Here is a 25,710-nt window from a genome sequence, read left to right as displayed (position 1 = left end):
TGGAATTTGACCAAGGTTGCCCAGCTCCCAAATCCTGGCTATTACACTGCACTATCCTGTTTCTATAGGTTAACATGGAGTCAACAGGATGTGATTAAATACTGAGAAGTAAATGCTGTAGTCATACAGTGAAGAGTTTATTTCTTGCTTGGTAGAGACCTTATGAAGAAAATAGCATTTGAGTTACATTTCAAAGAATGGGAAAGATTTCAACTGTGGGAAGTTAATGACTTAGTGATGAAAATTTGTAATTATAATGATGGAAGTGAATATGTGCTAAACACTTGCTGGGGATTAAGCACTATTTTAATACTTGGAGTGGATTGTCTCATGTAATCTTTACCAGCACTGAGGTACCTTTGAACATTTTCATTTTATGGGGAAGGAAACAGACACACAGATATGTGCCTATGAAAGTGGAGGAGAGTGGAAATTGAATATGACTGCAGACTCCTGGACACTGTCTTAGGAAGGACATCCATCTCCTGGGGTGGGGGAGTGATGGACTTCTGCTGAGGTGTGAGGAATTTAAAACCCAACCAAAATTTTTTGTGCATCTCAGTCATCTTTGGCATGTGTCACAAACATAGATTCTTGGGCCTATATACAGATGTTGCTGTACAGCAGATCCACTCACTGATACCAGGAAAGCCATGAACCTAGAACATGGCATGTGTGCCTGGTGCCCAAATGGAGGTCCAAACATGGAGGGCTTTGATGTTGTGTTAAGGAGTTTGCCTGGTAGACTTTTGTAGTTAGGGGTGCTCATCTCTTTGTAGCTGATGATATCTTTGGGGGCCTGAAACCTTTGAAGAAGTGGGTCTGTGAACACACTTGGATAGTCAGACAGTTAAAAAGCACGATGATTGGAGGATGGCGCCTACATGAAAGTGCAGAGAGGTGGGGCCTACACAAAAGCGCAGAGTGAGTTTGTGGGGCCTGTGGGAGAAAGCCTCTTCCAGGTCACAAAAAGGAATCTAGTTCATTAACCTTATTTAGCATACCCATGATACCAGAGCGAGGTGGTATGGGTTAGAATATTTGGTATATCCATACTTGAGTCAGCCACTGAGGAACTTCATGTGTAAGAGACAGAAAAAACTTGTATATTAAAACATAAAGGCTCACACATGCACACACATTAAAAAAATAACAAAATGGACTTCTGAACCACTTCTACCATTGCTACCAGTCTGTCTCCTGTCTCTTAAACAAAAGGAGTGATTCATTCTATTTCGTGAGGTTGATAGGAAGCCTTCAGAGAGGAAGTAATAGATGCCTGTTCAAAATTGTAAATAGTGCAGAGGATTTGGCAAAGTATGTAGATCTGCCAGCTCTTACAGTGTATGTAAAAGGTATGGGGCTATTTAACAGTTTGTTGCTTGGGGGAAATGATAATTAATGAGCTAAGGCAACCCACTCCAGTGTTCTTGCCTGGAGAATCCCAGGGATGGGGGAGCCTGGTTGGGCTGCTGTCTATGGGGTCGCACAGAGTTGGACATGACTGAAGCGACTTAGCAGCAGCAGCAGCAGCAGCAGCAAAGTCAGTGAAGTGGCATGGGTTAAACTTGAGCCTGGAGTTAGTATGTGGAAACATCTCCCTAGCAGTAGAAATATATCTGAGGTACAGTATCTGGAGCATTGTTGCCACTTACATCGATAGTAGCTACTATTACTTTTTTATGTTCAGATTGAGACCAGACTTGGGGTGGTATGGCACCCCAAGAAGCTTAGCCTGTTCTGTTCAGGATGTGGAATGACAGGCCAGATTTGGACTTCCAGTGGTTTAGTGGTACATGGAGACTGGGCTGAGGGATTTGTTGAATGATTGCAGTGATTTAGGCAGATGTAATACAGGAGGGCCTGAACTGTGGTGAGGAAGGTGGACGAATATATTACTTCATGTTTTCTCACAGTTCTAGAGCCTAGTATCAAAAGTTGCTGCCACTTTGGTAACAATTATTTCCATTTTGTAATGGGCAAACAAAACTAAATAATGGGATTAAAAAAATAATTATGTGAACAAGAATAATGTATCTGAGAATTAGGTTCATATATGGTGTTGAGGTTTAACTTTCTGCTTTTTTCCCTGACATTTTGGTATTTTGAGTGTGACAGAGGGATACCTGTTGGGCACAGGCATTTCCTGTCTTTCATCTCTCTTTTTTTTATTTAATTAATTTTTTGTTTTTAGTTGAAGGATAATTGCTTTATAGAATTGTGTTAGTTTCTATCAAGCATCAGCATGAATCAGCCATAGCTGTATATGGTCTTTCCTCTCTGGTTTGTAACTTTTATTCCTTTGTTTCTGAAGTGCTGCCTAAATAGTATATGTTTTCCCTTTTATTTTTGGTGTACCCACTTGTCAGTGTCAGCTAAAGTTTTAGAATAGTTGAGGCAACATCTTATGGGCAGTTGGCATATATCACATGGAGACTCTTGAGTTGTGTCTTCTAAGGAGCTACTTTGAGATGCAGTTTTTTCCAGAAACACTGCATCTCTGCTTGCTCAAATGAATATACCTGATTCCACTGTGTCTCATTTTATTACTTCAGTGTATAGTCATTATGCTGATTTCCCAGGTGAATCAGTGGTAAAGAATATACCTGCCAAGCAGGAGATTCGGGTTTGATCCCTGGGTTGGGAATATCCCCTGGAGAACGAAAGGCAACCCACTACAGTAGGGGAAATCCCATGGACAGAGGTGCCTCCAGTATTCTTGCCTGGGAAAACCCCTACAGTCCATGGGGTTGCAAAGAATCAAACATGACGTAGTGACGAAACAACAATTGTTGTTACCTATATTCTGTACTTTTTTCTTTTTTCCTTGATGCTTAATATATAGAAATTTGCATATACCATACACTTTTACAAACTCAATGCAGCCATATAAACAACAGCTGGAAAAACCATCTTTTTAAAGAATTGAACAATGTTTGTGAGAAAAGTGAACTTATGTGAATCTGCTGTGTATAAAGGAAAATGTGACCTTTAAACTTTTTCCTTTTCCTTTCATATTAACTTACTTCCTGTTATCTAATGTAAAGTTGTTCATCTAGTCTTGTCTTATATAATATTGTGCATATAATGCTGCTGCAATTTTGAAGCAAAAATCATTGACCTGGGAAATACGTTCTAACTGTGCTTTTGGAGTGAGTCTTTGAAGAAAGTATAGTAAAGGACGGAGTTGCTCATATCTATTAGGTACTGTTAAGAAAAATTATCTAAAATTTGGAAATCAAAAGAATGTACAGCATGTTCCTGGGATGCCTTGTTGAGGGTATTGTTTAACAGGCACACCCCAGGGATATTCTAATTCTTGTGTTCTACCTCCTATTTACTATTTGATTAGAGCCCTGAACTGGGAAGTTACCTGTTGGCTTATAGATTTTTGTCCAGTGGAAAGATATCCCCAAAGGTTATGGTTTTATTGCCCTGTAGATCACTAACCAGTTTTTTTTTTTTTTTTAATATAACCTACCCATCTTATTCTAGAACTAAAAAAAAAAAAGTTTTCTGATGGACTATATAAACCTGTTCAATAAATGATCTTGGAACTAGCCCTACCACCTTACAGGTTCCCTCATTAATTAGTGAATAAAATTTTTGGACACATGTTTAATTTATATTTAAGAATCTTTTTTTTTTTTACCTTTTTGAAAATCACCATTTGGTACTACTATAGCATTTCTGTCCCATCCCTTCACACTCTACCTAGAAAATGACTTTCTAGGGCATGCAGTTTCCAAACTTAGATCTAAGTTTCCAAACTTAGATCACTACTCAGTACAAGTAGTGATCCTCATTTCTATTGTGTTTCTTCAGAGAACGTTTGTAATATAAAACTAGTTTTGATGCCAAAAATGTCCTAATAAATTGCTTTTCTTTTCTCCTTTTTTCCTAGGCTTAAGCACATAAAGCATTCACTGCGGAGAAAACAGCATTTTTGAGATAAGTCAGAGGAACACCCACTACAGAAGCACACCCTCCTAGTGTGTATTGCATTGCACTGCTTCTTAAAACTTTGCCTAGTGATGAAGCCACCACTATGTCCTCAGTCAGTGAAGTGAATGTTGATATCAGAGATTTCCTAATGAGCATTAATCTGGAGCAGTACCTCTTAAACTTCCGAGAATTTGGTTTTAATAATGTGAGGGACTGTGCAGAAATAAATGACAGTGTGCTCCTCAAAGTTGGAATATCACCTACAGGACACCGGAGGAGGATACTTAAACAGTTACAGATAATCCTGTCAAAAATGCAAGATATCCCAATATATGCAAATATTCACAAAACAAAGAAGAATGATGAGACTTCAAAGGATCACCAGGCTCCGTCTTCTGCTCAGAATACCTCCTTAGAATTTTCAGATTCACATGGTGTTCAGATACCTAGCCGGATACAGTTGGAGACTGTTACAAAAAATGTTGGAGAAAATGAGGTTTGTGTGGAAAATAGCCAATCTCTTAAATCAGATGATAAGCTGACTCTTCCTACACACAACTTCCCCATTCCAGAAGACGAACCACACTCGAATTCAGGTTCTTTTCAAGATTCTTTACTTCGTAATGAAATTACCGACATAGAATCTTTGATAACAGAGAAGACTGTAGGCTGCACAGCTGAAGAAGAACACACAGGAAGAGATGATTTGATTTCAGAAAATGTAGGCAAGCTTCCTAATGCAGACCTTGAATTCCTTTCCTCCCATGACTCTTCAGTATCAGAAGCAAATTCTGGAAATGGAACTAACGTTTTATTAGAAAGCTCACCACCATCCCCATTCTTTCAGTTTCAAGGAGAAATGGTTGTAAATGATTTGTATGTGCCATCATCACCAGTCCTAACACCTATGAGAAGTCGTAGCAAGTTGGTTTCAAGACCATCTCGATCTTTTCTGCTAAGACATCGGCCGGTACCAGAGATTCCAGGATCAACGAAGGGAATTTCAGGGAGGTAGGAAATTTTATGATAGGCTGTGTGTATTCAGTTTGGGGGAATGTAGTTAGTTCTAACAATTTTCTTTTCTGTTTTCCTTTCTAAATTTGACATTTTAGTTTACCTGTTCAACCAACCTTTTCTTTCTTCTAAAACTTTTTCATCATGTCATTTCTCTTGTATACCACTACCCAGAGTCTGTTTTCAACTTGTAACTGCCTGGGACTCTCTAACTTTCTCCTATTTAATTGGTGGAATTCCCATCCACTAATTCTACCTGGATATTCCATCCCATATCTAGTATATGGAACCTTCCACCATATCTAGTATTATCTTCTTCCATGAGTGCACTTATATTTGAATTGTTGACTCTGTCTCCCCTAGGAGACACCAGGTTATGTGTTTCTTGGTAGAGGACCATGTTTATATGATTGTATCTCTACTGCCTGACACAATGACTGGCACCAGTGAATCAGTCAACATGCATCTGGTGGGCACCTACTTGATACTGGTCACAGTGCTAGGAGCGGAGGAAGTAGAGAGGGATAAAGGGGCTTGAAGTGTAGCACAGGAGACATGTAAATAGTAGTAGTATTACAGTATGAGACCAAATGAGCTGGAGACTGAAACTCTAAAGAGGGGTCCTAACGACTTGTTGGGCCTTTGGTGCCCTGGGGTAACTGTAGAGTCAGAGAGGAGCTGACTTACTGCAGAGACTGCTTTCAACCGTTTCTTAAAATTACACCTAAGATGTGGTTTCCTCCAGGGCTGTGGTGAGATTTTTTTTTTTTTTTCCTATTTACTAAAATCTAACACTTGTCTCTCATGAGGTTAAGTTCAACCCGTACTGCTGTGGCACCAAATGCAATTACAGATTCCTGTGCAGGGTCTAGGCTGTGTATTTCTGCAAGATTCTCTTTCCCCTGCTGATATCCCTGTGTAGCCACTCTGTCCCTGGTGCTGGAACTTGGTTGTATTTACAAGAGAAAATATGGAAATTTAGTATATGCAAGAGAAAACATGGCAGTTTATAAGACCATGTTAAATGTCTTCCAGTAGTGTGTAAACTCCTTGAGGGCAGAGCCCCTAATTACTTTGTCTTTTTCTTGGCATCCCTGGTGCCAGGGGCGGTGTTGAGTATTTACTGGGAAATCAGTTGGCAGTGTCATTTACTGAACACCTGGAATCTAGTTTGGTTTATAATTTTCCATAAAATTATAAACTAATTCTCACACTGGCCCTTGAAATAGGTATTGTTCACCCATTTTGTTATGAGGTAATTGAGCCTTAGGTTAATTTTTCTAGGATTACATTGGCTATGAACTCGGATTTCATTCCAGTTCATTTGATTCTATAGCACACTTTTTTAACCACTCATTTAGTAAATGTTCTTAAAAGTGTTGATGATATATATAAGAAATGGAGTATTTCTTAGGAATGTAGAAAGTCACCAGTTTTTGTATACCATTGTAACTTTAGCATATTTTGCTAATTTTTGACACTTAAATGAGAGGGGTCTGCTGTGTCTTTGCAGGAATGGAATCTTTTTGGGAGCCATAAGGATAACTTCAGATAAAAACCATTGGGCTCAGGTTTTACTTAAGTTGTGTTATTTTTATACATTTTTGAGACTCTTTTGATGTTCATTTAGTTCTAAGTGTAAGCTTTGTAACATGTGAAAGGCTAGTTATTCACATTGTGATTCTTGAGTCTTTGAAAATGAGAATTGAAATAATGGTACAATTAGTAGTAAGCAGCTTAGCAGGCAGAGAAGGCGATGGCACCCCACTCCAGTATTCTTGCCTGGCAAATCCCATGGATGGAAGAGCCAGGTAGACTGCAGTCCATGGGATCACTAAGAGTCAGACACGACTGAGCGACTTCACTTTCACTTTTCACTTTCATGCATTGGAGAAGGAAATGGCAACCCACTCCAGTGTTCTTGCCTGGAGAATCCAAGGGATGGTGGAGCCTGGTGGGCTGCCGTCTATGGGGTCACACAGAGTTGGACACGACTGAAGTGACTTAGCAGCAGCAGCAGGAGTAGCAGCAGCTGATTATGACAGTAAATGGTATCTATGGATTTCTGGTGGTCAAATTATAAAACGAGAAAATAAATTATTTTCAGAACAGTGTTTTTCTTTGTGGTCCTTGCCTGAATTGCAAATAGTAATTGCAAGATTCTGCAGTGTTATAAATGAAACTGTAGATTATATAATCCAAGATTCTCTCTAGTCAAATAACATCTAAATGATATTTAGTATATTCCTTGATGTAGCATAGAATATATTTCTTTGTGGCCAGCAATTTTAACCTAATTTCTTTACTCACTAAACATTTTGTATAATTATTGAAAGGAACATGATTCTGGCTGTGTACCTGATGTGAGGTGCTTTGTTTCTATCTCCCTGGACATGTACCCCCAAACCTCTACCCCTTGCCAAGTTATCTGATGCAGTTGATGGGTTCTCTTTGTCCGTGCATTGGGCTCCTTCTCTGAATTCTATCTGATCCTCTTGGGAAGGCTGGGTTGGGTGGGGCTATGCTGGTGGCTCAGACGGTAAAGCCTCTGCTTATAGTGAGGGAGACTTGGGTTTGATCCCTGGGTCAGAATGGTCCTCTGGAGAAGGAAATGGCAACCCACTCCAGTACTCTTGCCTGGAAAATCCCATGGACCAAGGAGCATAGTAGGCTACAGTCCATGGGGTCGCATTAAGAGTCGGACGTAACTGAGCAACTTCACTTCACATGCTAGACCCTGGACCTCAGGATCACTTTGTAAGTCCTGTCTCTTGGGGTCTAGGTCAGAACTAGCCTTGAGCCAGTTCCTTCCTTATCAGCTCACCAGTAGGTCTCCCATAGAAGTCTCTAAGTAGAAAGCAAGTTCCACCAGCTGCCCTTCCCTGTGAGTCATAGGTGTGTCTTGTGAATCTTAATGATCCTTCCAGGAGGATCCTCCTTAGAACACAAAGCAGGAAGGATTCAGGTATCTTTTGCTATGAAAGAGGTACATTTCTTCTCCTCCTCCCTAGTTTAATGATTTTCATACATATTTCATGCAACTATTTTATCCTTGGTACAAGTCACAAAGCCCTGTCTTTTAGGTGTCATGCCTTTGAATATGTTGGGGAAGGAACAGTAAAGAAGCAAAGGTGGAGGCGAGGAGGGTGGTATGCAAGGGTGCACTATGGTTGGAGTACATCTTTTGTAACATAAGACTGAAGACCTATGTTAACTGTTGAAGGGCATTTTTCAAAAGTATGTGTTCTAAACCTGAAGTCACCAGCCTTCTGAGAACTTTTTATTAAAAGTAAAAATCATAGATATTTTTCTCTGGATGTACATAGACATGATGATACAGACATTAAAAATGGATCTGCTACTTTAGACTTTAATGGTGAGACATGAACAAAAACATACAGACAAATAAACAACTGTTTGCTACATTGAATTAGAAAAATACTGAAATTCATCCCATCCTCATGTTCAAGAAAACCTTTATATGTCATGTAAATAGCAAAAAAAAAAAAAAAAGAAAATTCTTAGCATTGTAAAATTCAGATTTTTTCCTTTAAAATGGCTTTTTACAAATTCTATGAAAATGAGTTGATTATTTCAGTATTTGCAAAATTTTGACTTGAATGTCTATCAATAACAATGAATCAAACTTTTTAAAACCTATTTTTTTTTTTTGTCACACCCTTTTCCATGTACACTCTGACTCATGGCCCCAAGTATTCTGAACAAGTGACCACCTCCTCCCCTAATTTTACTCTGACTTAGCATTTCAGGGGGAAAGTAATGTTTGAGCCAAAAAAAAAATCCTTATACTACAAAAGCAAATGTAAAAGTTCAAGTCTAGCATTTTCTTGCTGTGTCACTTTAATCCTTTTTTTTTTAAATTTTATTTTATTTTTAAACTTCACAATATTGTATTAGTTTTGCCAAATATCGAAATGAATCCTCCACAGGTATACATGTTTGCTTTACAGTGTGTTGGTTTCCGCCATATAGCAACATGAATCAGCCATAGACGTACATATGTTCCCTTCCTCTTGAACCTCCCTCCCACGCCATCCCACCCTCTAGATTGTCACAGAGCATTGGGTTGAGCTCCCTAAATCATACAGCAAATTCCCACTGGCTATCTGGTTTACATAGGGTAATGTATATGTTTCAGTACTACTCTGTCCATTCGTCCCACATTCTCCTTCCCCTGCTGTGTCCATAAGTCTGTTCTGTCTGCATCTCTATTGCTGCCCTACAAATAGATTCATCAGTACCATTTTTCTAGATAATGAATCAAAATTAATAGATAATCACTTGACTTACTGTTAGAGTATAAAGGTATCTTATCTGTGTGATACTTTCTACAAGTGAAGAGACATTTGTACTCTTTATTCATAATTTTGAAAGTCCTGCTTTGTTTGAAAAAAATTTTTTGAACTATAGCTTCTGCTAGTTGATGAAAAAAGTATTACAATAATGATGTAGACTTTTGTGTTGTAATCCTTCTGTAATTTTTATTCTTATCCTAAGGACTGTTTTGGAATTTTGTAAATTGAGACTCAATTATTTGTTCATTATACATTTCATATTCTTCATCTGAGCTGTATTTAATGCACCCTTGTGTTCTCTGAATTCAGATTTGTGTGATTTAGTTAGACATGCAGTTCAGTTCAGTTCAGTCGCTCAGTCGTGTCTGACTCTTTTCGACCCCATGAATCGCAGCACGCCAGGCCTCCCTGTCCATCACCAACTCTGGGAGTTCACTCTAACTCACGTCCATCGAGTCAGTGATGCCATCCAGCCATCTCATCCTCTTATCGTCCCCTTCTCCTCCTGCCCCCAATCCCTCCCAGCATCAGAGTCTTTTCCAATGAGTCGACTCTTTGCATGAGGTGGCCAAAGTACTGGAGTTTCAGCTTTAGCATCATTCCTTCCAAAGAAATACCAGGGCTGATCTCCTTCAGAATGGACTGGTTGGATCTCCTTGCAGTCCAAGGGACTCTCAAGAGTCTTCTCCAACACCACAGTTCAAAAGCATCAATTCTTTGGCGCTCAGCCTTCTTCACAGTCCAACTCTCACATCCATACATGACCACTGGAAAAACCATAGCCTTGACTAGATGGACTTTTATGTAACCTCAAAACAGCTTTCCCCTGCTGCTGATGATTCCAGTGTTTTTCTTTTGAATTCAATTGTGTAATGACCTATAGTTAGTCTGTTGTAGTTAGTATGTTGCAAATTGTAAGAATTGTATTTTTTTAAAACAAACATTCTGTGTAAAGATATGGTCCATTTGGGGTGTGTAATTGATTATTTTTTTTGGCGTGGGTGTCATGCCCACATAATGGGTAAGTGTAGATTATAAAGAGAGATCTTTAACGTTAATTAGCATTTATGCCACTGCTTTTCTTGGCAATTTTAGTGATTTAAAAATATGAGAACAAATAACATCTGTAGGTAGTTGAAGATTCACTTTGGTAGTCAGTTATTTTTTTGAAACTTGGTTCACATAATGTTATTTTAAAGGTTGTTAACATCCATGCATGTATTTTATGCAGTATCTGCTGTATAGTAGTTTACTAAATGAAAAAAAATACAATTTATTCTGCTACTATGTTGTTGACACGTTTTTAGTCTTTCAAACGAAGAGTGTTCATACTTTTAAGGACTTTAAGAAGCAATAGTTCATATTATCACTTTACCAGGAAGACCAACCATTCTTTTCTCTAATTAATAAAACAGTTGTCTCATTCTAGCTGAGTGTTTGTGTTATGTAAGGCACACATTATGCTCTTTAAAAGCACCATCTCATTAACCCTTATGATATTCCTAGGCAGCAGACCTTGTTTTTATTCCCCTTTAGTAAATGAGGAAATTGGACTCAGGTCTGTTGAATAACTTGACCAAGATCACCAAAGCATAGTAACAAAACAGGATGATAACTACTGCTTTTCTTAATGGGTTTTTAATTTTTGCAAATCACCCATGCTTTATATTTCAAATTTAATAGCAATCTGCAGTTTCTAGGAAAATTGATGGGAGAATAATAGAGCAGAAAGGAAAGAGCATGGGCTTTGCACTCAGGATGGAATTCACCTTGAATGCTGGTTTTTGCCTTCTATTAGCTATGCCACTAGGAGAAGGCAATGGCAACCCACTCCAGTACTCTTGCCTGGAAAATCCCATGGGTGGAGGAGCCTGGTAGGCTACACTCTGTGGGGTCGCTAAGAGTCGGACACGACTGAGCGACTTCCTTTCACTTTTCACGTTCATGCATTGGAGAAGGAAATGGCAAGCCACTCCAGTGTTCTAGCCTGGAGAATCCCAGGGACAGGGGAGCCTGGTGGGCTGCCATCTATGGGGTCGCACAGAGTCGGACATGACTGAAGCGACTTAGGAGGAGCAGCAGCAGCTATGCCACTTGGGCCAGAGAATCTCCTTTCCTTATTGGTAGGATTAGGACAGCAAGTTCAACCTCATCAGTCTATTAAGGAGATGAAATATGAGATGTAGATACATAAACCCCTAATAAAATGCTTTTGACATAATAGATATTAGAATATAAAATAGCTTGAGATAATTTATTTATAGATAAATGAGAATATAAATGGATAATCACCAGTTTTAAAAACAGCTTGTTTTCTGTGTTGAGCTAATTTTCATCTTCAGTAGATCAAATGAACTTGGTTGATAGATTTGGTAATTGCTTGCAGGTGGATACTGAATTGCAAAATCAATACAAATCATTGCGTACTTTTTTCTTTATATTTATAAAAATTAAGCCAACAAAATATGCTTTAAAATACCACTAATGGATGTACTTAAAAGAGTTCAAAACCTTTTTTTTTTTTTTTAACTACTTTGCATGTTTTTTTCCCCAGTAAGTTAAAGTTAAGTTTTTTATTAAGCATGAAGGTTTTAAATAGGTCTTATAGAGTTACCGGAGAAGGCAATGGCACCCCACTCCAGTACTCTTGCCTGGAAAATCCCATGGACAGAGGAGCCTGGTGGCCTGCAGTCCATGGGGTCGCTAAGAGTCAGACACGACTGAGTGACTTCACTTTCTCTTTTCACTTTCATGCATTGGAGAAGGAAATGGCAACCCACTCCAGTGTTCTTGCCTGGAGAATCCCAGGGACGGGGGAGCCTGGTGGGCTGCCGTCTATGGGGTCGCACAGAGTCGGACATGACTGAAGTGACTTAGCATAGTAGTAGTACTAGTAGTACTAGTAGTAGTAGTACTAGTAGTAGTATAGAGCTATGCTGCCTGAGTTTGAATCCCAGGTTTGTTACTTAAGAGCTGTGTGACTTTTGGAAAGTAACTGCTTTGATTGCCAATTTTCTTCTTAAAAAGTGCATATAATTATAGCTCTTCTTTGGATGTTTGGGACTAAATGCACAGACATACACATTGTGAGTGTGTGTGTGTATTTATAAAATTTTGAGACCTGAGTCTGATATATAGTAAGTGCTCAATAATAATTAGAGGTATTTATTATTAGCAGAAGTTATCAAAGATGTAGAAAATTTGAGTGGTGCTCTAATCAGGGGTTCAAATTATTAATATATATTTATGTCAGTGACATACAAATTTGAGGAAATGATTATAGCCATATCACAGTGTCAAGAATCTGGAGATGAACAAATAAAGGATTAATTATTTTGCAACACTTAGATAAACTTGTATGCCCTCTCCTGTCACAGACAGCTTCTATCCTGACTTTAAATAATGATTATTACACTCATACTTTAAAAAAATATTGTACCTCTTAAGTATATCCCAAACAATATGCTACAGTTTTGACTGTCTTGTGGACTTAAAAATGCAATCATATAGTAACTCTTCTTACTAAGCTCATGTTGCTTAACTTTGAAACTTCTCTATGTTGATACATACAGTTGCAAACTATTTTCATTGCTGTATCATAATTCATTGTATGGCTATACCATGATATCCATTCTTCTATTATATTTCATATGCTCAACATATTCTAGTATTTTGCATATAAACAATATACTTATATGTGTAAGTTTATAACTTACATAATAAAATAGACTGATGCTAATATATATGTTGATGAATTTTGACAAGTATGAATACCTATGTGAGCACTACCACAATAAGAATAGAGAACATTTCTACCACTCCTCAAAAATCACCTGTGCACATAGGTAGTAAATTATTCTTTCACCTGCATTGGGCAACCACTGATTTCACTGTAAATTAGTTTTTGCTGTTTTAGGGTTTCATACAAATGATGTCATACAGCAAAAAACACTGTGTTTGATATCTTTTATTCAACCTGATGTTTTTGAGATGCATCCACGTGGCTGCATGTCAGTTTGTTGTTGTGGATGTTGAATATTGTTCTTTTGTGTGATTCTTCCACAGCTTCTTTTAACATTTGCATGTTGACATGTACTTGAGTGGTTTTTCTTGGGGCACGTTCTACATGCATGTCTATTGAATATATACCTAAGAGTAAAGTTGCTGTCGTAGGATATTGCTTATGTTCCATTTTGGAAGGTAATACAAAGTGGTTCTCACCATTGAATGGTTATGCTTACTTACTTTAACACCAGCGGCGTATGTGTTTTCCTTTTGTCTCATACCCTCAACAGCATTTTGTTATTTAAAAAATTTTAGCTGTACAGGTGGGTGGGTAGTGATATTTCATTGTTTTTTTTTTTTTTTTAACGTCTCTGCTTTTTATTTATTTATTTATTTTTACTTTACAATATTGTATTGGTTTTGCCATACATCAACATGCATCCGCCATGGGTGTACACATGTTCCCCATCCTGAACTCCCCTCCTGCCTCCCTCTCCATACCTTCCTCTGGGTCATCCCAGTGCACCAGCCCCAAGCTTCCTGTATCCTGCATTGAACCTGGACTGGTGATTTGTTTCTTATATGATATTATACATGTTTTAATGCCATTCTCCCAAATCATCCCCCGCTCCCTCTCCCACAGAGTCCAAAAGACTGTTCTATACATCGGTGTCTCTTTTGCTGTCTCTCACACAGGGTTGTCGTTACCATCTTTCTAAATTACATATATATGCGTTAGTTTACTGTATTGGTGTTTTTCTTTCTGGCTTACTTCACTCTGTATAATAGGCTCCAGTTTCATCCACCTCATCAGAACTGATTCAAATGTATTCTTTTTAATGGCTGAGTAATACTCCATTGTGTATATGTACCACTGCTTTCTTATCCATTCATCTGCTGATGGACATCTAGGTTGCTTCCATGTCCTGACTACTGTAAACAGTGCTGTGATGAACATTGGGGTACACGTGTCTCTTTCAATTCTGGTTTCCTCAGTGTGTATGCCCAGCAGTGGGATTGCTGGGTCGTATGGCAGTTCTAATTCCAGTTTTTTAAGGACTCTCCACACTGTTCTCCATAGTGGCTGTACTAGTTTGCATTCCCACCAACAGTGTAAGAGGGTTCCCTTTTCTCCACACCCTCTCCAGCATTTATTGCTTGTAGACTTTTGGATCGCAGCCATTCTGACTGGCGTGAAATGATACCTTATTGTGGTTTTGATTTGCATTTCTCTGATAATGAGTGATGTTGAGCATCTTTTCATGTGTTTGTTAGCCATCTGTATGTCTTCTTTGGAGAAATGTCTATTTAGTTCTTTGGCCCATTTTTTGATTGGGTCGTTTATTTTTCTGGAATTGAGCTGCAGGAGTTGCTTGTATATTTTTGAGATTAGTTGTTTGTCAGTTGCTTCATTTGCTATTATTTTCTCCCATTCTGAGGTCTGTCTTTTCACTTTGTTTATAGTTTCTTTTGTTGTGCAGAAGCTTTTAATTTTAATTAGATCCCATTTGTTTATTTTTGCTTTTATTTCCAATATTCTGGGAGGTGGGTCATAGAGGATCCTGCTGTGATGTATGTCGGAGAGTGTTTTGCCTGTGTTCTCCTCTAAGATTTTTACAGTTTCTGGTCTTACGTTTAGATCTTTAATCCATTTTGAGTTTATTTTTGTGTATGGTGTTAGAAAGTGTTCTAGTTTCATTCTTTTACAAATGGTTGACCAGTTTTCCCAGCACCACTCGTTAAAGAGATTGTCTTTTCTCCACTGTATATTCTTGCCTCCTTTGTCAAAGATAAGGTGTCCATAAGTGCGTGGGTTTATCTCTGGGCTTTCTATTTTGTTCCATTGATCGATATTTCTGTCTTTGTGCCAGTACCATACTGTCTTGATGACTGTGGCTTTGTAGTAGAGCCTGAAGTCAGGCAGGTTGATTCCTCCAGTACCATTCTTCTTTCTCAAGATTGCTTTGGTTATTCGAGGTTTTTTGTATTTCCATACAAATTGTGAAATTATTTGTTCTAGCTCTGTGAAAAATACCATTGGTATAGCTTGATAGGGATTGCATTAAATCTATAGATTGCTTTGGGTAGTATACTCATTTTTACTATATTGATTCTTCCAGTCCATGAACATGGTATATTTCTCCATCTATTAGTGTTCTCTTTGATTTCTTTCATCAGTGTTTTATAGTTTTCTATATATAGGTCTTTATTTTCTTTAAGCAGATATATTCCTAAGTCTTTTACTCTTTTCATTGCAATGGTGAATGGAATTGTTTCCTTAATTTCTCTTTCTATTTTCTCATTATTAGCGCATAGGAATGCAAGGGATTTCTGTGTGTTGATTTTATATCCTACAACTTTACTATATTCATTGATTAACTCTAGTAATTTTCTGGTGGAGTCTTTAGGGTTTTCTATGTAGAGGATCATGTTATCTGCAAACAGTGAGAGTTTTACTTCTTCTTTTCCAATTTGGATTCCTTTTATTTCTTTTTCTGCTCTGATTGCTGTGGCCAAAACTTCCAAAACTATGTTGAATAGTAGTGGTGAGAGTGGGCACCCTTGTCTTGTTCCTGACTTTAGGGGAAATGCTTTCAATTTTTCACCATTGAGGATAATGTTTGCTGTGGGTTTGTCATATATAGCTTTTATTATGTTGAGGTATGTTCCTTCTATTCCTGCTTTCTGGAGAGTTTTTATCATAAATGGATGTTGAATTTTGTCAAAGGCTTTCTCTGCATCTATTGAGATAATCATATGGTTTTTATTTTTCAATTTGTTAATGTGGTGTATTACATTGATTTGCAGATATTGAAGAATCCTTGCATCCCTGGGATAAAGCCCACTTGGTCATGGTGTATGGTCTTTTTAATGTGTTGTTGGATTCTGATTGCTAGAATTTTATTAAGGATTTTTGCATTTATGTTCATCAGTGATATTGGCCTGTAGTTTTATTTTTTTGTGGCATCTTTGTCGGGTTTTGGTATTAGGGTGATGGTGGCCTCATAGAATGAGTTTGGAAGTTTACTTTTCTCTGCAATTTTCTTGAAGAGTTTGAGTAGGATAGGTGTCAGCTCTTCTCTAAATTTTTGATAGAATTCAGCTGTGAAGCTGTCCGGACCTGGGCTTTTATTTGCTGGAAGATTTCTGATTACAGTTTCAATTTCCGTGCTTGTGATGGGTCTGTTAAGATTTTCTATTTCTTCCTGGTTCAGTTTTGGAAAGTTGTACTTTTCTAAGAATTTGTCCATTTCTTCCACGTTGTCCATTTTATTGGCATATAATTGCTGATAGTAGTCTCTTATGATCCTTTGTATTTCTGTGTTGTCTGTTGTGATCTCTCCATTTTCATTTCTAATTTTATTGATTTGATTTTTCTTCCTTTGTTTCTTGATGAGCCTGTATTGCTATGACCTTTCCCCTTAGCACTGCTTACATATTTTCAATTATACTCTTAGAACTAGACAGATTTTTGATTAAGTACTGTGAAGCTAAGACAAAAACATCATAAATACTTCAGCAAATATGTTCACTTACTTTTATGAATTATAAAAAGTGAGAAGCAAATACTTGTAAAATCCATTAAAATCACTTTCTTTAAGGCTGTTTAGAAAAACACATTTATGGAATGTGGCCATTGTATTTTAGTAAAATAAAACTTATTTTTGAATATTTGTTTTTCTACCAAAGAAAATATATGTGTCTACAATTAATCCTTACTCAAGATAGTAACATGTGGTTTACATATGTGTTTTAATGGCTCTATTTTTCCCTTTGCTTTAAGCTATTTCCGTGAGAGAAGAAATGTTGCTACCTCAACTGGAAAATCTGTGACACAGCAAAGTGAGTCTCCTATTTTAAAGTCTGTAAATTAGGTAGTACTCATTTGATAGTCTTATATGTGTTAAAATCACAATCAAGAAGGCAACCCACCTGTGGAATAGGGAGTAGTGGGAATAACTCTCTACCAGGGTTCATAGTACTCCAGACACTTTTAAAAGTGAATGAATGAAAAACAGTAATTAATATACATGCAGACTCCTGGAAATTTGCACATGTTAATATAAAATTTTTTTCTACAGTCTTCGTTTATTATTAACCACAGTCAAAGGCATTTAACTAAGTTATGTGGTTTCCGAGTCTGAACTACAGGGTGTATATTTATGGAAAGTAATTTTGCCATGGTAACAAGGAAGGGTGACATTCATTGCTGTGGTCAACTGCTCACTAACAGAGGCTTTTCTTTCTTGTTTTTGAAAATTCTGCTTATGCAAGTTCAGGAACATTCTTTTCAATGATAAGTTAGCAAGCACTTGGTTAGTGAGCCTTTAAAAGAGTTTGCAACAGCAGAAAATGGAAATGTTAAGAATTCTTTATTGTAGATCTGTGTAATTCAGGGATAGTGGAAATTCTCTTGAAATAATTTATATCCAGGTGTGCTAGCAGTTATGGTGTTAGAGGGATTATATTAAGTGGATTCTGGCATTTTGAATGCTATTAATATCTAGCTGTCAGTGAACTTTTAATGATCATTTGTGGAAAATTACAGTAAAGATTAATTTTCTGCCATTATTTAGAAATTAACATTATAAATATATTGTGACAGTTTCCATTGTATGGGGAAATGTGTTTAATTATGTGGATCTTTGAGGTTAGCAAGAACAAATATGACACATCACACTTGTGATATATCTTAGTTGTGAAGTGAGGGATGTCTACAGAAAGAAAACCACAGTTAGAGTTGATTTGGAGGTAAGAATTATGAGCATAATTTGGACTCTTAGAATAAAGCTGAAATTGTGATATTGTTATGAAATAATTAAATACATGCTTTTGTAAAAAAAAAAAAATCACATTATTCTCATCTTTCCATCTCATTCTGTCATTCCCCCAAAAGACACAAATGAGGAGAATTCATCTTCCATTCTACCTTATGGAGAGACCTTTCTCCTCCAGAGACTAGAGAATTCCAAGGTTAGTCCCATACATTTTAATTTTTTTCCATATTCAGTTCTTTGCTTTTCTGCCTTTACATGCCTCTTCATTTTCCTTTAAGCTGTTTGAAGAATGTGTTATATGGAAGAAAAATTTCTAGTGAGTAAATTTCTGTTCAGTAAAATCATGGTAAATTGATATCTTAAAATATATATTACAAAAACACAGTTTGTTTTTAGGGATACAGATCAATGAGTTTTCAAAATTTAAAGGTACTTTAAAAAAAGAGAAAAGAAAAACTCCATTAAAAAGTAAAGCAAACTGACAGAAGCCCTTGATTTTACTTTTCCTTATATCCAAATACAGACAGACTTCTATTTCCTCTCCAGAACTTTTGCTCTTTTGGTATTTTATTTGTTGGTCAAGATTAAGTTGGAAGACAAAAAATAAGTGGGAAAGTAAATCAGGTTTTAGCATCTTATGTTCTTAGTTGAAAATATGTACTAATGATTTAAATAAAATACTGAAGGCATCAAAAGACTGTGTTTACTTTTGTCTCACTAATTAAGTTGTTTTTGTTGAAAATTGAGCTAAACAATAGACATTTGCTTAATAAAACTAAACCCAAATGCTGTGGATCTTTGTAGAATATTGTGACCCTGAAAAAAATATATATATATTCTTTTTTATAGAAGAGATCTATAAAGAATGAATTTTGGACCCAGGAAGAAACACTCAAAGGGGAAACAACTACTGAAAGAAACTCATTTTTTGTCAAATCAAGGTATGAGGACATGATTGATGATGATTAATTCTTTTGAATAGAATGTTATACACGATTCATTGTTCAACTCTTGTTCATATTTCTAAGAAAATAATTTATATTGGAAATTTCAAATCCTTTATTTTGATAACAGCATTCATTTTAATAATTTAGAGTCTGTAAATTGATTCTATAATCTATAGCACACTATTTTTGTCTTTTCATAATTGAAACCATTTTCTGCTTTTCAGAGTGGCAAATATGTGGTAACTATGTTTGCATTTTAAAGACAGGAAGTTACCTCAATATGAAGAAGAAAGGGGCAATGCCAAAAATGTCACTATGTGAGATACACAATTTTTACAGATGTAATGTAGAAGTTCAGCAGTGATAAGCAGCTTGAAAATTATCCAGTTATTTGGATCAACATGAGGTTAAACAGAGTATGTAAGGCACCAAGTTAAATTTTACTTTTCCTCTCAGTTTTATTAGCACTTGATATAGTGCATCATTACCTAACATTTGTCTTCTGGTTTATGCTTTATTCTCAAAGGCTGACACTGTTGAGGGTTTCTTTAAATTGGAATAAATAATTGAGTATCTTCAGTAAGCATTTGAACCTATTACAATGCAGAATATGGAGGGAGCCAAATTAATCCTTCTTTAAGGAAGCAGTGGTGGCTCAACATTAAAAAATCCACCTGCCAATGCAGGAGACACAGGAGATGCAGGTTCGATTCCTGGGTCAGGAAGATCCCCTGGAGGAGGGCATGGCAACCCACTCCAGTATTCTTGCCTGGAGAATGCCGTGGATTCTCCCATGGACAGAGGAACCTGGTAGGCTACAGTGCATAGGGTCACAAAGAGTTGGACATGATTGAAGTAACTGAGCACTCAGACACGCGCACAAGGAAGCGGTGGTTTTTAGAACTCCACATCCAGAAGGATGTAATTTGACCTCTCAGCCTATCTGTTTCATTGATTAGCAAAAACTTCTTTGTACTGAGTTTTGTTGTACATAAATGGCTGAGCGAGTCTGTTTTTTCTTAAATTTATAGGAAAGTAATTAGCAATTGTGTATTCCCATAAATATTACGCATTACACAGCTTTTACCTTCTGATGTCCTGGACCTTTCTTGTTTTTTATTAGCTACTTTCTAAGTCTAGTTTTTCCTCATCTAGTTTTTTCCCTTAATCTTGCAAAATAATACTAAAGATTTCACTTTGTTTTATTGCATGATGATGGAGCAGAGGGTCTTTGGAGTCCTTTTATGGAGAGGCAGAGAAAGGACAACAAGTGGAAATAAGATCTCCAGTGTCTCTCTTCACAATGTTGTGGTTCATGATCTTGCCTGTTAAGTGGCTGACCACATACTGGTGCTGGTGAAGTTTAAATTGTGATGCAGAGAACACGGCAGTCTCCATCCTTAGTACTTACACTCAACCCCCCAAATAAACAGATCAGATTAAATGATACATAAAAGAAAAAGACACTACTTCTTATAGTATATGAATCCGTATTCAAATATATCTTAGGATAATGAGAGAGTTCTATTTTTCTCAAAGAGTTTTAAAGATTATCCAGAAGCATTAATTGAGCTCAGATTTTCTTGGCCTTAAATTTCTGTAATTGGTTGTTAATAAGTAGAAAAAATCATCTATGGCTTGTCACATACAGTACTAGGAAGTATTAACACCATTCTTTTTCCATTTAGCATATATGATAACAGGACGGAAAATATAAGTGAAAACAAAGTAGAAGATATTTGGATACCTCGAGAGGACAAAAGCAATCTTCCTATAGACTCTGCTTCAGAATCAGAGTATTCAACAGTAGAAGAATGCTTTCAGAGTTTAAGAAGAAAAAATTCAAAGCCATCTAAATCAAGGACTCAAAAAGCAGCAAATTTGGACCCTGTTAATAGGCACAGTTATCCACTAAGCTCAACAAGTGGAAATGCTGATTCACCAGTTATTTCCTCAAATGTAATATCTCCCTATGCCTGTTTTTATGGATCATCTACAAGGAAGGTTAAATCCGGATGGCTTGACAAACTCTGTCCCCAAGGGTATGTGTTCTTTCTTTTTTTCTTTAAGGGCTTATTAAAAAAAAATTCAAGTGTATCCATTTCTAAACCTACTAGGTTGCTGCTGCTCCTCCCCACCCCACCCGTATGCATACAGAAACAGTTTTGAGAGACTTTTGATAACATTTTTGCAAATGCTGTTTCTTTAGATATATGAGGGACATGTGCCATGTACTGTATGGAATTCTGGGCTAAAAGATTCTGAAAGCAAATTAAAACTGAAAGTCCTAATTTCACATCTAGATCCTTAATGTTAGTTTCTAACTTTGCACCAAAATGGGCTACCCTGTGTTTCAATTTGTAGCAAAGAAAAACAACACAGATTGAGTTAGTATTACTCTGCCCACACTGTTTGGCTTTTGCTCATGTTATAACAGTGTTCTGTTTGGGAATACAAGGGTTATTGTAGTTAGGGAAAAGTAGGTCATTGTTAGATATTAGGCTTCACTGTTACAGATATATTGTTTTGAGTTTTGAATGTTGCACAAAAGGTCAGAGTCCCTTGAATATTATACTTTTAAAACAGATTTATCATTTCAGATGTTGACAAAGAAACTTCTGTCTTTAAGCATTTTACAGTACTGAGAAATCTTTGGAGAGGGATTATGTTTAATTAGAATTGTTTTCTGAATTTTGAGTGTCCTTTTGAAATATTTACTGGAAATGTTTCTCATGGATTATTAAATTATTTTGGGATTAAGAAGAGGTGGCAAGAATACACAGAAGAACTGTACAAAAAAGATCTTCATGACTCAGGTAATCATGATGATGTGATCACTCATCTAGAGCCAGACATCCTGGAATGTAAAGTCAAGTGGGCCTTAGGAAGCATCACTACGAACAAAGCTAGTGGAGGTGACGGAATTCCAGTTGAGCTATTTCAAATCCTGAAAGATGATGCTATGAAAGTGCTGCACTCAATATGCCAGCAAATTTGGAAAACTCAGCTGTGGCCACAGGACTGGAAAAGGTCAGTTTTCATTCCAATCCCAAAGAAAGGCAATACCAAAGAATGCTCAAACTACCGCACAATTGCACTCATCTCACATGCTGGTAAAGTAATGCTCAAAATTCTCCAAGCCAGGCTTCAGCAATATGTGAACTGTGAACTTCCAGATGTTCAAGCTGGTTTTAGAAAAGGCAGAGGAACCAGAGACCGAATTGCCAACATCCACTGGATCGTGGAAAAAGCAAGAGAGTTCCAGAAAAACATCTATTTCTGCTTTATTGACTATGCCAAAGCCTTTAACTGTGTGAATCACAATAAACTGGAAAATTCTTCAAAGATGGGAATACCAGACCACCTGACCTGCCTCTTGAGAAACCTGTATGCAGGTCAGGAAGCAACAGTTAGAACTAGACATGGAACAACAGACTGGTTCCAAATAGGAAAAGCAGTACATCAAGGCTGTATATTGTCACCCTACTTATTTAACTTATATGCAGAATACATCATGAGAAATGCTGGGCTGGAAGAAGCACAAGCTAGAATCAAGATTGCTGGGAGAAATACCAATAACCTCAGATATGCAGATGACACCATCCTTATGGCAGAAAGTGAAGAGGAACTAAAGACCCTCTTGATGAAAGTGAAAGAGGAGAGTGAAAAAGTTGGCTTAAAGCTCAACATTCAGAAAACTAAGATCATGGCATCCAGTCCCATCACTTCATGGCAAATAGATGGGGAAACAGTGGAAACAGTGGCTGACTATTTTTTTGGGCTCCACAATCACTGCAGATGGTGATTGTAGCCATGAAATTAAAAGACACTTACTCCTTGGAAGGAAGGTTATGACCAACCTAGAAAGCATATTAAAAAGCAAAGACATTACTTTGCCAACAAAGGTCCATCTACTCAAGGCTATGGTTTTTCCAGTGGACATGTATGGATGTGAGAGTTGGACTATAAAGAAAGCTGAGTGCTGAAGAATTGATGCTTTTTAACTTTGGTGTTAGAGAAGACTCTTGAGAGTCCCTTGGACTGTAAGGAGATCCAACCAGTCCATCCTAAAGGAGATTAGTCCTGAGTGTTCATTGGAAGGACTGATGTTGAAGGTGAAACTCCAGTACTTTGGCCACCTCATGCGAAGAGCTGAGTCATTGGAAAAGACCCTGATGCTGGGAAAGATTGAGGGCAGGAGGAGAAGGGAATGACAGAGGATGAGATTGTTGGATGGCATCACCCACTCAGTAGACATGGGTTTGGGCAAACTCTGGGAGTTGGTGATGTACAGGGAGGCCTGGTGTGCTGCAGTTCATTGGGTCACCAAAAGTTGGACATTACTGAGCAACTGAACTGAACTGAACTGAAGTCTCTCCTGTTTAAGTTGATGTGGTATGCATCCTTATGTTGTGCTGGTTATCTCTACTCTTCCCTTGAAAAGATGCATCATTTCTAGAAAGCATTGTTTTCACCTAAAATAAAATTTAATAGCAAAAAAATTTCCAGAAGAACAATTAGTTGACTAATGGGAGAAGAAATAGTATTTCTTAAGAAAGAAAAAAAAACATGCTGAGCACTTTTGTGGTTAGTAGTGATATAGTTAATATTTCAGCAAATCAGATATAGACTAAACTGAGGCAGAGTACTTCTTAGTATCAGGTATTTTTGTCACCTTTCTGGTTCCATTAGGGTGACAAAATAGTCAGATGTGTCTGTTTTCATCAATCATCAATATTATTGGTAAATGCATAGTCAGATTGCAAAGGTATGAGTCATTACTCAAATATACACACTGGCAGAATGAAGCAGTGAGCTGGAATAGTCTCAGATCTCTCATTTCTGTAGAACTTAAATGATTAGGGAGATCCCAGCCCTCTCTAAGCATCACTGGAAGATTTAGCAAACTCTTACAGAGCCCCCAGCAGCTGTGATTTCCTGTGTGATCTCTGATGGCACCTTGCTCTTGCAGGGTTAGTATGTTTATGCTCCAGGCACCTGAGAAAGCTTCACCATTAACTGGTCACCTCTGGGACAGTTAGAATGTTATCAGAACTCTGACTTTCATCCTTTCTATTCTGAACCAGCCTAAGGTTAGAAGATGTAATTTTTTGAGATTTTTATTTTTCCATTTTAGGCAAAATAATTGAGTTTTCTGACTTGAGAGTCTTTTCCCAGTAGACCAGAATGCAGCTAGGAAAGTAAACAAAGGAGCTTGTTATATCACCAAGAAATTTGAAAGCTCTTCTCTATGATTATATTACTAAAACTTAAGAGAATTACGTGTAATTGGCCAAGAAGCCTGTGTTTATTAGACCATAAGTAGAATTTCCATTTTTTTTTTTCTCATTAGACTCTGTAGGCTGTGGTGAGGGAGAAGGCACTGGCACCCCACTCTAGTACTCTTGCCTGGAAAATCCCATGGACGGAGGAGTCTGGTAGGCTGCAGTCCATGGGGTCGCTGAGAGTCGTGTCACTTTCTCTTTTCCCTTTCATGCATTGGAGAAGGAAATGGCAACCCATTGTAGTACTCTTGCCTGGAGAATCCCAGGGACGGGGGAGCCTGGTGGGCTGCCGTCTGTGGGGTCGCACAGAGTTGGACACGATTGAAGCAACTTAGCAGCAGCAGCAGCAGCAGGCTGTGGTGAGAGCGGTTGATGCTCATTACTTAGACAAAATGATGCCTATCCATTGCTTATGCAGAGGTTGCTGAGCTTTATCTCATGGCCACACATCTCTTTGGTGCAGGTGGCAGTGATTTTGATGGTGTTCTAAATTCTGTAGAGAAAGTATTAGCAACTTTTTTCTGTAAAAGCTCAGATAATACATACTTTAATCTTTATAGCCATATGATGTCTGTGGGAGCTCAGTAACTCAGCTATTGGAGCATGAAAGCAGCTGCAGAGAAGGTGTAAACTGATGAATGAGGCTGTGTTTCAATGAAAATTTATTTATAAACCCATCTGATGGGCCATGTTTGGCTTGTGGGACATAAGAGCGTAAAACTGATTCAGTGGTGTGGCTGAAAGCTCATACCAGCTTCCTCCATCTCCCTTGGGCCCCATGTTGAATATTATAACCTAGATTACAGAAGGGGAAAGCTGCTTTATTATTCTATCAAGTCTGGATCTAATCAGAAGCAGAATCCCTTTTTGAGGGCCTTTGCACTTCTTCTTTCAGCCCTGTGTTCTTGTAGCCAGAGAACAACATGGCTTATATCTTACCTTCCTCAAGGTCTTGCTCTAAAGTCTCCTTTGCATTGAGGCCCTGACACTAAAGTTAATATTATCACTTCCCCCTCTCCCAATACCCCATCACTCCCTTAACTGCTTTGTTTTTCTCATCGCTCATACACTAGCATTTATTTAATGCATAAATGCTCCATGGGGACACTCATCTCTATTGGATTTTGTTTACTGCAGTATCCTCAGCAGCTGGAAGGTTGCCTGGCAGTGGTAGATAACTCAGTGTTTGTTGTTGAAAAACACCTAGTGTTAGACATCATTTCTTTTCAGTTTTCCTAAAACATCAATTTTTTAAAAAATTTATAGTAATGTAATAAAAACTAAACTCCAAACACTGTAGTGATTGTAAATCTATCTATTCTATTGATAATGCTGGTGTACATCAGCAGAGCAAGGACTCTCAGTGTGCTTATTGAAATTCTGTTTAATTTCTTAAGACAAGTACAAGTGTTGTCAGAAC

General features: G+C 37.5%; 1 protein-coding gene across 6 annotated transcripts in view; it reads left to right on the top strand.

Annotated features, from left to right (window-relative positions):
• Window positions 1-25,710, top strand: part of ARAP2 (ArfGAP with RhoGAP domain, ankyrin repeat and PH domain 2) — a 197,782-nt gene that overhangs the window by 11,264 nt on the left and 160,808 nt on the right. For all 6 annotated transcript variants that reach the window (XR_011567142.1, XM_070791264.1, XM_070791262.1 and 3 more), the window contains exons 2-6: window positions 3,905-4,956; window positions 17,065-17,123; window positions 18,178-18,254; window positions 18,908-18,999; window positions 20,694-21,047. Coding sequence is in view for 5 of the 6 variants with exons in the window: in XM_070791264.1 (XP_070647365.1) it covers window positions 4,049-4,956; window positions 17,065-17,123; window positions 18,178-18,254; window positions 18,908-18,999; window positions 20,694-21,047 (1,490 nt within the window). In the remaining variant the exon portion in view is untranslated. The remainder of the gene's footprint in view (window positions 1-3,904; window positions 4,957-17,064; window positions 17,124-18,177; window positions 18,255-18,907; window positions 19,000-20,693; window positions 21,048-25,710) is intronic.

This window comes from Bos indicus, chromosome 6 (genome assembly GCF_029378745.1).
Source record: "Bos indicus isolate NIAB-ARS_2022 breed Sahiwal x Tharparkar chromosome 6, NIAB-ARS_B.indTharparkar_mat_pri_1.0, whole genome shotgun sequence".
NCBI lineage: Eukaryota > Metazoa > Chordata > Mammalia > Artiodactyla > Bovidae > Bos > Bos indicus.
Note: the sequence above shows the minus strand (reverse complement) of the source record. Positions and strands in the feature narration are given on the sequence as shown.